Source organism: Morus notabilis, unplaced genomic scaffold (assembly GCF_000414095.1).
Source record: "Morus notabilis unplaced genomic scaffold, ASM41409v2 Scaffold1850, whole genome shotgun sequence".
Lineage (NCBI taxonomy): Eukaryota > Viridiplantae > Streptophyta > Magnoliopsida > Rosales > Moraceae > Morus > Morus notabilis.
This window is the reverse complement of record NW_010358951.1, coordinates 25552-37885: the sequence shown is the minus strand read 5'-3', so window position 1 is coordinate 37885 and position 12334 is coordinate 25552. Positions and strand designations below refer to the sequence as shown.

Genomic DNA, 12334 nt, shown 5'->3' with positions numbered 1-12334 from the left:
GGCAGCATGCCGGCATAAATAGGAAAAATGCCAAACCTGCAATTCAAATCCAATTTCAATATATATTCTCCAGAATCCATCAAAATCAGTTTCTAATCAATTAAACAAGTCCAATAACTAAAAAATCCCCAAATTTCATTCAATTCCAACAATAACTGTTCAAACTCGAACCCTAACTCAAAATTATTCAAATCTAACCAAAATCAAACTTTCTCAAGCTTAAAATCCGAATCAAAGAGTGGGTTTCAAAGGGTTTTACCTCAAATCAGTTGCTCGAGCTTCGTCTCCCTCAATTTTTTCTATTTTTCATTTTTTTAGAGAGAGAGAGGACGCCGGCGGGAGGAAGCCCGGAGAGAGAGGTGGCCGGCGGTGGAAGAAAATGGAGAAAGAGAGAGAGAGAGGGGGGGCTGGGCGCACGGGAAGGGAATGGGGGGGAAAAGAAAAAAAGAAAAGAAAAAAAAAGAAAAAGAAAAAGAAAAGAAAAGGAAAAAGAAAAAGGGAAAAAGGGAAAATGTATTAAATTTAAGTGTGTTTTCCAAAAATCTTTGGGGTGTAATTATAAATATTGAAAATGACTTAAAGTCCCTTAATTAATTATAAAAATCAAATTAGGCACACTAATAATCCACAGTTTAGCATAATTAAACATGTTTAATTCTAAAGGGCGTTACAATATGTGTGTATGTATAAAGCTAAATAAATCTTAGCATCATTTCATAACATAAAGTTGTTTTAAAATAATACAACTTTTATTAAATGTGGTAGCATTCTGGTTGCATTTTAACCACACTTATTATTTGAAAGAAAAATGCATTCCTTAGGTGACCACATTTTTTTTCTGTATTGATTCATTTGTATACCTGTGTACATATACATACACATATCCGCTCAAACATACATATACATTCATCATTCATTACTTATATAAAGCAAGTATGATTGACATATACATCTACAATACATCTCCACTGATCTATTTCTACGTAGGTATTCTCTCTGCCTACGTTCAAACTCCATTCGACGCTCACTAACGCGTCATTCTTGTTCCTCACGTTCAATAGCCAATGTTTCTTCTAATTGCGTTACTTCCTCTACAAATTAGGTGAGGGTATATGTAACTTCTCATCGTGAAAATATCATAGTTCACAACTCTTTTGTTAACCCCCTCCAAAATATGAAACATGCATCTTGTTCCTTTAACTCGATAGTGCGATCAGTCATAATCTCACTAAAGAACCGTTCAACATAAATTGCCACGGTGTCATAAGGTCGCATCTTAAATTTATCGACCTTATGTATATACTTCTCCATTCTCTTAAATTATGTCTCCCTAATATGTGGTTGAGCCTGTGAGGTAGAGGCAACCTCTGGTGCTATCCTTACGGGTGCCTCTCTTGGCGAAAATTGAGCTAGCACTAAACTACAAAATTTGCCCCATGGCACCTCATGCGCATTTCTTGTTTCCAACGCACCTCACCAAAACTGTCTAGCATCGGACTCTAATAAGCTGGCTGCTAGAATCACCAAATCACTCTCATCACCATCACAGGCTACCATCAAATATTCAATTCGGTGTAATAAGTCTTGTAATTTTGTTGGGTGAGCCTGACCATCATAAATAGGTGGATTACACTGATAAAGTGCAAAAGCAGCTCTTGCGACAATTTTAGATCCTATTGGGTCTCTAACATAGCTACTTGCACTTCCCTATCAATCGGGGGTGGCTCAGCTACTCTATTAGGGTGCAGGGGTTGCAGAAGTACCTCTAAAGGAACAGGTTTCGCTTCTTGTATTGAAGGTAGACTATGCAGACGTCTTCCCCTTCCTGGACCCCGAATACTTATTCTATACAACCCTCGTGGTACCGTTCGAGTTCGTCTTGTTCGAACCATATCGTATATCCTATAAGGATAAAATTCACACACTGAATTCTAAATTCAAAAGAAATAATAACTTACTTGGACATTGTAGAGTCATATGCTTAGTAGAATGTGGGTGGGTGCTAGAACATTTGCTCTAATACCAACTGTGACGACCCTAACTTTTAATCATCATCCTATGTTCATACTTAGCATTACTTAACCTCAACTACTTTCTAATTATAACCTCCTAAAAATTCAAGCTAATTTTTTTTTTCATTCATACATCTAAATGCTTTAGCATTTTGCCAGCATTTCGTCTTCAACCATTCATACATCTTATTACTATAGCATTTTGCTAGCATTCTGTTTTCAGCCATTCATACATCTTAATGCTATAGCATTTTGCTAGCATTTTGTTACATTAATCATACCTTGTGACTAGAGGTTGCTATGCATAACCTCATTGTCTCGTAAACTCAACTTTCGTTACATAAGTCATCTATATTCATAAAACAATATTTACTTTTTACACAAAATACGTGATGCATCCATAACCCACTTGCCCATACTCCGCTGCTGCATCCTCTCTACATGCCTGATAACTCTAGGAATTAGAGTTATTTTAGGCATTTCTAGGCTTATAGTTGGCTCATCCAAAGGTTTAGTTGTTAATTTTATGCTTTATTTGCTCAACTTTTGGCTCATGTGGTGCTCTCTACTGATAGTCAATTGTGTGCGGTTTCTGTGCTAACTTGGAAGAAAATTGCTGACTTGTGTCCAAAAGGGTGTCGTTTTTGATTTGCAGGTTTTGTGATGATAAATGATGCAACATTTGCTACAGTAAAAATGTGACAGCATGCAGTTAGTGGATGACGTCAGCGCACAACTTTACACGAGAATTAGGACAAAGAGCGCATAAGACAGATTTATTGCTTAGTCAGCTGGACCCAACATCTGAGTAGGTGCCACCTCAGCATCCTTGGTTGCCCTAAAGAGGAATGCACCTGGAAACCCACAAGAAAAAGGGGGCACCACATGAAGCAAAATAGGCAGCAATAGGAGAAAATAGAAGGGGATAGCACGAGAATAGGAAAAAAAAAGCAGCAGAGAGTGAAAAGAAAACCAGAGAGAAAGAAAGAAATGAAAAACAACCACGGGATGAGACTGAGTTGGCTGGAAATCTCAAAGAGTGAAGACACGGGAGGAGACCACCAAGCTTCACCTAGTCTTTATTGTTGTTCTTCTCATTTTGGTTTATCTTTCCTCTTCCTCTGTATTCAAATCATGGCTATTTATTTTGTTGAACTTAACAGAATGAGTATGAGCTAAATTAACTTGGCTGGGATGATAAAGTACTCGAATATGTCATTAAAGTTATGTATGCTCACTTTTGCTATGTTAATGTTGATCTAGTTTGTTCAATATAATCTTTATCGTTAATTTTTATTTACTAACTGGCCATCTTAAACAGAATATTGTGAGTTCAATTTGCTGGAAAGTTGATTGAAATTAGACCAATATTGAACAATGTGTTGTTTAGCTAAATTTCACAAAGAAATCTAGTTGATTTGCGAGTAGTATAGGAATATACACTTGTCTCAACAATGTGTTGTTTAGCTAAATTTCACAAAGAAATCTAGTTGATTTGCGAGTAGTATAGGAATATACACTTGTCTCAACAATGTGTTGTTTAGCTAAATTTCACAAAGAAATCTAGTTGATTTGCGAGTAGTATAGGAATATACACTTGTCTCAACAATGTGTTGTTTAGCTAAATTTCACAAAGAAATCTAGTTGATTTGCGAGTAGTATAGGAATATACACTTGTCTCAACAATGTGTTGTTTAGCTAAATTTCACAAAGAAATCTAGTTGATTTGCGAGTAGTATAGGAATATACACTTGTCTCAACAATGTGTTGTTTAGCTAAATTTCACAAAGAAATCTAGTTGATTTGCGAGTAGTATAGGAATATACACTTGTCTCAACAATGTGTTGTTTAGCTAAATTTCACAAAGAAATATAGTTGATTTGCGAGTAGTATAGGAATATACACTTGGCTCACATAGCCCAATTGAAATCTATGCTTAACTCGACCTCTATGTTTAGATTTCTCATAGGAATATGTTGAAATATGAGTAAAGAGGCGAAATCAAAAGTAGGTCGGAAGATCCGTGTGTAAAATTCGTGTTCAGGTTAACTGACATCATTGTTGTAGCAAAAGTCGTAGCATAAATAGCCCAAGTTGCAGTGAAGGGGAAATTGAGTCCCAATCCCTCACATAGATTGATTTTCTCCTTTAATAACTGAGTGCGCATTTATTTGCTTGCGTTTATTGGAATTCTTTTAGTCTTTGTAATCAAATCAAACCATTAAATTTGTTTACGTTGCATCTCTTGGATCTTATTGGGAAAAATATTGATAACTTTCTCCGTGGGAACGATACTCTACTCACACTTTATTACTTGTTCGGCACGTACACTTGCGAGCATAAAAAGCACACAACAATGCCCAGCAACAAGTTTCAGGGAGCCGGTGCCTTACCCAAGCTTCCTACAACATGAACAAACTTAATGAGCATTCGCTCAGCAAGTATCAATAGGTCATAACAAATGCAATATTTACACATACCCATATATGCATTCATGTCATATATCCTAATACATTCTGTACTACTAAAACATGTATGGTTTATGTTCTTCTTCTTTCATTACATACTTTGTTCAGCTTTCGTCTCATTATAGTCGATCATATTGTATTTTCACGTTCTGAACGACTTTCATAGCGCGCATAACTAGTGAGGAGTGGGGTAGCTAACCAATCCAACTCTGTCACGGTTTCATTTCTTTCACAGTCTCATAATAACCTTTCCTTCAAAGGCTAGTACAAACAGGATATTTGGTCTCTTACCGTTTATCAATTTTCTCATTGAAATGGTAACTTTAATTAAATCTTATGAATTTGTGCATTTTTTAGCAATTTATCATGAGATTGACTTTTCATTAAAGTTTAACTTTTTCTCTTCACTTGACCTCGACTTAGCATCGATACATACTATTCACAGAATAAAGTTCTACGACTACTTAAGTCTTGTAAATACATGCATAACATTGTATCTAACATTCAAGAGTCATCTTTCACATTCTAGCATACATTTAGTCTACAATATGCTCGGATTGAGCAACATAGAAAAATAAATTTACTCATGTCGTAGACAAGAAAAACTACTGATACTTACCAAAGTTTCGCTAACGATGCGTCCTTTGTCTCACTTGATGCTTTCTGACTTCGATCGTTAATCGATCCTATTGCATAAATTTTTTATCGTTAGATTCAAAATCTAAGATAAATAATTACTTTGAAATTTAATTCGGAAAGTTCTACAATCCTTATGTTTGGTATTCATTCCCAAAATATTTTTTATCTCAAGAATTTGCACGAAAACAGTGCTCTCTCCTCAGTCTGGGCCTAACTTTTCAGTTTTGATCCAAAACTGTGACTCCTCATTGTGTTCGGTTTCTATACAACACTGATTATCAAATCGACTTATTTTTCATATCTTAATTTCTTATTCCTCATGAAAACTGGTTTTAACTCAAAGTTTCAAACTAAATTTCGGCAGAGTTCCACCTACTTTTCCATGTTTCCCAAGCTAATTTTAGCTCGTTTTATCTGTTATTTCTACCATCAAACACTATTCACATACTTTCTCTTTCAATTACATCACAATTCTAGGGTTTCCTCATATTTCCATAAAAATTATCCATACCAAAAATTGATAGAAACAAAGGTCAATTAACTTAGAATCTATCCTTAATTCATCAACTTTTAAGTTCTTTAACCATTACAAACTAACTACCATACTTAAGTGAAATTTTCCTCATGCTTTCTACCACATCTCACGTGCAGCCATAGTGATGAAATGAGAGGTAAAATTTGAAATCTCACCTTAGAGAGTGAAGAACAAGCTTCGGTGATGCTATTCCTCGGTAATTCCGTCAATTTCCGCTTAAATCCCTCTTTTTCTCACTTTGGATTTTTTTTTTCCTTTCTTTCTCCCTTGGCTGATGCTCTCTGTTCTTGTGCATGAGAAATGATCATTTCTCATGTGATATACCTTTAATGAACTTACCATACATAAAGTAAAAGTCCAAAAATCTAATTTTAATTTTTCCAATGATTTTTTTGCAAAATTCCACAAAATATCCCAAAAATATCTTTCCTTTTCTTCTCCTCCAAGCTTGGCCGGCCACCTTTGGATGCCACATGGATAAATCTCAGCCCTTCATCCAATTTTTCACTTTTAATCTCAACCATTAATCATTTAATAATTATCCTATTTTAGTTCAGTTTAATTCTTATCCGGTACGCGTTTTATTCGCATTTTTCGTACAGTTGGTCAACTTAGTCAAACTTGACCATTCTTGACTAACTTTTTGAGGGTGACATTTTGGTCGACTCTTCGTCAACAAATTTTGACTTGGTCAACTCAAATCAATCGAAACCCCAATTTTCTCGGTTCGGCCTTCTGAACTCCTTTTTCGTCCGTTTTCTAGTTCTGATCATTTCTAAAACCCTAGAATTGATGTTTTTCAATTCTTTTCCATTTCTTAAACTTATCATTCATGTGTTTACCCACTTGTGGGCTGAACACAACTTTCCATACTTCTTTCTTAAATACAGTTTAAAAATCGATAACTGCATCGTAGTTCAGAAATTTCTGAATTTTAGCTTATAACTTGCTATTCCATATTTATATTAACAAATACTTATCATAACAGTATTCATATTAATGATACAAAGGATTCTAAGAAATATTATCCTATACAATAATACTGATAAATTTCTCAGCCATGACAATAAATTTATAACAATTTCTTTTAAATATAGCCACACAGCAAGCAAGCGCCAAAGGCACGTGACTCAGGCTAGTTAGTAACTATTTAAAAGGGTATTCTCATCATGTATAGATAAATACTGGAACCCACTAATAAACACGATCTTTTACCATCGATCACATTATGTTTAAGGACGATAATTTAACAAAACTTAATTAAAATCTAACAAGTTAAAACTAGCATTTTATAATCATGGATGAAAATGTCCACGACATTGTTGACATTTCTAAGATATTTTTTATATTTTGAAGTCTCAACATAGATAGAGATGAGAGATACTCTTTTTAGAGTACCTATAAAATGTCCACAATATTAAAAAATATATGTAATACCGATGAATATTCGTTAATACTCATGATATTTTTAAAAATGTCCACAAAATGTCTAAGCACATTGAGAAAATTTTCTTTTTTGCAAGAAAATAAAATTTGCAACACTTTTTTTTTTTTTTTTTTGTTATTCTCTTCCAATAAATGTGACAGTTGAATGGTGGGAAAAAAAATAAACATGTAAAAGGACGTTAAATGACTCAAATGAATCAAAGTGATGAGAATTTTGTGGCATTGAGTTTTGATTCATGAGTGTAGAAAGTGAGCAAAGTTCATATAGTTGTAATTATTATATAGTTCTCAAATGGGGTCTAATGCATAGATACAAAACTAATGTGTTTTCTTTGATATATTAGTTTCTCCATAAGTTAGTTTTGAGATGTCATTATATATTCATGAAAATTAGTCATCAAGTTAGATAAACCAATAATATCTAATTTATGATTTAAAAGTGGAAAAAGATCAAGAAGCATACATGTGACACATTAATAACTATCTTCAGAACTATATAAGGATAATATATGTTGGCCAATGTATTGTTTAGATTAGGATTAAGACCTACCTAATGCTTTCCATCATGGTAGAAACTCATTTTGATATTAAAAACACTTGAAATTTATATGTATATGATAAGTCTATTAAATAGACTTATTTTACCTTTTTTGTGCATTAATTGGCTAATTTTTGTGTTTGCTGTTACTTTGCTATAGTATTTCTAATTTTTATATTTAAAATTTAGTTTTAGTGCAATTTATCTATCCTTTTGAGAATCTTTCAATATTTTAAAGAATTTTTGTTAAACTGTGGATTTCACTCCTTTGCAGGAATTAAAGACATTGCTTTGGGAGAAGGAAAGCAGGAGTTTGGCGTAAAAGAGCAAGAAATTGGGATTCAAGCGATGCTATAGCAAAACTGGAGCAAAGACAAAGTGAGTTGAATCCTGCTGGCAAGATAAAATACAACTGACATTCATTTAGTAGACATTTGGTTCACGGATTTAGAACCATTCTCAGTTTACGTGTGTTTTTTATGAGAGAAAACGCTGTAGCGAGCTACGAACCATGATTCGAACTATGACATGAATTCTCATACCAAATACCCTCTTAATGATTCTCACGAGCAGAATAAGACAAAACAAGATGGCACAACCACTATGTGGTCATCAAAGAAATCTCAGCCTTTGATGATTTGCACACTTGTACATGTCACCTTTACCCTAGCATATAAAAGGAAAAGAATGAGCTGCAGAGGGGAGAGCACTCTGACGAACAGATTCAAACCAAGGAGAGAAGAAAAGAAAAAAAAAAGGAGAGAAACGACCATTTTTCCAAATTCAGGAAGAAGAGGGATTAGAGCTAAATTCAGAGGAGTGGAACTACAAGAAGACGCTACTATCCTCTTGGATTTCAATTGTCTTTACTGCTATTTATTCTAATTTGGTTTATTCTTCCCTTCTCCTTGTACTTAGAAGATGGTTGATTACTCTTTCGTGTTTATTAAGACAATTATGAGCAAAATATATATTTGGTTGGGATGATAACGTACCTAAATCTGTGACTAAAAGTTTGTATGCTCAAATTTGCTATGTTAATGTTTATTTGGTTCGTTCAATATAATTTTTCTTGTTAATTTTTGTTTATTGACTGGCCATCTTGGACAAAATATTGTGATTTCAATTTGTTGAAAAGTTGATTGGAATTAGACCAATATTGAACAGTGTGAGTTTAGCTAATTTTGTAGGTGGATCTAGCTAATTTACAAGTAGTATAGGAATATACAATTGACTCACATAACCCAATTAAAACCCAAGTTTAATACGACTTCTCTATTTAAATTTTTCATAGGAATATGCTGAAATTAAAGTAAAGAGATCGGAAGACTCTTGTGTAAATTTTAGTTTCAGGTTAACTGAGCATCATTGTTATAGCAATGCTCTAGCATACGTAGCCCAGGTTATAGAAAAGGGAAAATTGAATCTCAATCTTTCCACCATTGATTGATCTTTATCTCTGTTAGCTGAGTGTGTATCTTGTCAGTTCTTGTTTACTTTAACTTTCCTTAGCCTTTATAGCATCAAACCATTATTTTCATCTGTTTTACATTTTTACTTGTTGATTTCTACATTTTACAATTAATGATCCAAATCTTGTAAAATCGATACTCTTATTCACATTTTATTACTTAATTGCGACACGTACACTTGGATGCATAAAAATCACGCAACAGTATACTATGATATGTTTGGTAGTTACTTTTATATACTCTATTATATTTTGTACATTATTTTTAATGAGTATGTAAAATTATATTGAAATCATAATCCTCCGTATATAAACTTAATAATTTTTTATTATACTGTGACATAACTCTCATATTTCAATCCAAAATCTATCATTTTTGTTATTAAACTATTCAAATTAAATAATATGGATCATCTTAACATTTTATACAGTTAAAACAAAAAAACTCAGGGTCTATTTAGTTCGATGATTCGAATTTTTAATTTGAGTTGAGATGTGATTTTATGTGAGAGCTTTTTACTGTAGCAAAAAGTTAAATGTGATTATTTGTGAGAACTTTTTACTGTAATAAAACTCAAATTCTAAACTTAAATTAGCGAAATGAACGGGACTTCAATATATCTACTTTTTCTCAAAATATCTGTTTAGATGACATTTTCAACCTTTTATTTATAAATCAAAACCTTGACAAGCCAATTGGACATCGACATTTTCATCCTTTTTTCTAATAGAGTAATTTTTCAGACCTAACTGAAATACATGATAAGAAATCCAGCAGCGAAATGCAAGAGCATTCAAGCAAACCGAATAATCCGCCGCCGGTAGTGAATGAGGTGGTCAGGCCACCCACAGGTTAGTAAGAAAAATCAGAGGCAAAACTAAAGGGTGCAAAACCGGCTACCCTCGAAATGATAACGGACACGTGTCCAGTTCCTCGATCCGTAAAACCCTCGCTATAATCCATAAATCCTGTCTGCGCTTTTCCGTTAAAGCCCTCTCTCTCTCTCTCTCCTCTCTCTTCGTCAGTCCCACCCTTGTGAGTTATGGGCAATCCATTTCGCTTTCTGTGACACCCTTTTTCTCGCCCATCTCATTCTCAGCGCCTCCATATTCTCCAAACCTCTCTATATTACTATTGGCCGTGAAATCTCTTTCGTCTTCTTCAATCTACGCCGTTGATTTTGACGACGACGATGATGATCAAGTGTTGAAGACGATGATGAGTTCCCATGACGATCCGCCTCCGACTCTGGTAAGACCGCTAATAATCATCGCCGATTCAGCTTTTTGCATCGAGAAATGGTCGACCCATTTATGCTGATCCACGTCCGCTCTCTAATCTGGTTGCGAAAAAGGAAAAAAAGAAGAAACCCATCTCACTAATTACCTCAATAACTGATCTTATACCATTTATACACACTAGAAATCTCTAGTTTTCACATCAAATATTCACTGTCGTCAGTTTTTTTTTTTCTTTTCTCTCTCTCTTTGTTACTATAGTTAGCTAACAGTTGGGATTAAGCTTACTAGAGTGCTTAACCTTCTAATCACAGAAGAACTTGTTAGATTTTGGATTTCAAAGTTTGGCAAAAGGGTTTTGTTTTGTGCTTGTGCGCTCTTTTCTTTGCTTAGATTTATATTGGGTTTTTAAAAGTGGCGAAGATGAGCTTAGGAACAGCCGAGGACGATTCGGCTTCGGAGATTCACATCCCGGCAGATATAGATTGGCACATGCTTGACAAGTCCAAGTTTTTCTTCCTTGGAGCTGCTCTGTTTTCCGGTGTTTCCGCAGCTCTGTATCCGGTCGTCGTCCTAAAGACCCGCCAACAGGTCTCTCCAACGCCGATTTCCTGCTTCAAGATGTCGTTCGCGATCATGCGGCACGAGGGCTTCCGGGGGTTCTACAGAGGTTTTGGTACTTCCTTGATGGGAACCATCCCGGCCCGTGCTCTTTACATGACGGCCCTTGAGGTTACCAAAAGCAGCGTTGGCACGGTGACACTTAAATTGGGCTACTCTGACACGACGGCTATGGCGATCGCGAATGCTACGGCGGGGTTGAGCTCGGCCATGGCTGCTCAATTGGTTTGGACCCCAATTGACGTTGTGAGCCAGAGACTGATGGTTCAGAGTGCTTGTCACAATAGTGTCAAAAGCAATCTCCCTAGTGTGAGTTCTTACGAGTATAGAAATGGGATTGACGCGTTCAGGAAAATTGTCTACTCGGATGGTTTGCGAGGGTTGTATAGGGGATTTGGGATATCCATATTGACTTATGCACCGTCCAATGCGGTTTGGTGGGCTTCTTACTCTGTGGCGCACAGGCTAATTTGGGGTGGTTTTGGTTGCTACATGGGAAAGAAAGACGAGAATGGTAATATGGTCAATGATTGTGGTGGTTGTACTAATGGTTTTAGGCCTGATTGTAGAGCCAATGTGGCGGTTCAAGGGCTTAGCGCGGCTATGGCAAGTGGGGTTTCTGCTTTGATTACCATGCCATTAGATACTATCAAGACAAGATTGCAGGTTTTGGATGGAGAGGAAAATGGGCAGAGAAGGCCATTAACTATTGTGCAAACGGTGAGAAGTTTAGTGAAGGAAGGTGGTTTTGCCGCTTGTTACAGAGGGTTGGGGCCAAGGTGGGCTTCCATGGCTATGTCGGCTACAACTATGATCACTACCTATGAGTTTCTCAAGCGGCTATCTACCAAGACAAGGGATGGCTTCTGACTTGAAACAGCCAAAGGTGAGAGTCAAGAAGAGATGCTCTTTGTTTTTAAGTTTCATATCTTCATATGTTTTCTGCCTTTGGCTGTATTAAGTCTCTACTTGGTTGGTTTTTAGATTACTGTTAAAATTCTTTTCCTTTTGCTTTTGGGGAAAGTTGCTAATTAAGCGTTGGAGATAATGCGGGTTATAATGTAAATATGTAATTTTTTTTTTCTTTTTTGCCCCTTTCTTTGAACTTCATGTAATAATAGTGCTTATGCCTTAGTTTCTCCTTCCATACTGTTTAATGCATGAATTTTGTTGAGGAAGTTTAACTTTTACTCAATGGTGGGGAGAAATTTGATTCTCTAAGCACCATCTAGGTACTGGTGAGCGAAATGATTCCATGGCATTTGGCATTTTGCTTTCTACAAAATCAAACTCATTTTGATAGTTCATGATTTCGTATAGAAACAAATAAAGTGCAATTAAGGAACAGTAACAAAGACCGAATAA

At 35.4% G+C, this 12334-nt stretch overlaps 1 protein-coding gene across 1 annotated transcript; it reads left to right on the top strand.

Moving 5' to 3' along the window:
* Positions 1 to 9820: 9820 nt before the first annotated feature.
* Positions 9821 to 12136, top strand: LOC21387297 (solute carrier family 25 member 44). Its single transcript, XM_024162735.1, has 2 exons — positions 9821 to 10361; positions 10764 to 12136. The coding sequence occupies exon 2, from the start codon at positions 10772 to 10774 to the stop codon at positions 11837 to 11839; it is 1068 nt and encodes a 355-aa protein (XP_024018503.1). The 5' UTR covers positions 9821 to 10361; positions 10764 to 10771; the 3' UTR covers positions 11840 to 12136.
* Positions 12137 to 12334: the final 198 nt, after the last annotated feature.

Excerpts from the sequence above, each read along its gene's own strand:
- LOC21387297 (XM_024162735.1), top strand. The coding sequence starts at position 10,772 with ATGAGCTTAGGAACAGCCGAGGACGATTCGGCTTCGGAGATTCACATC.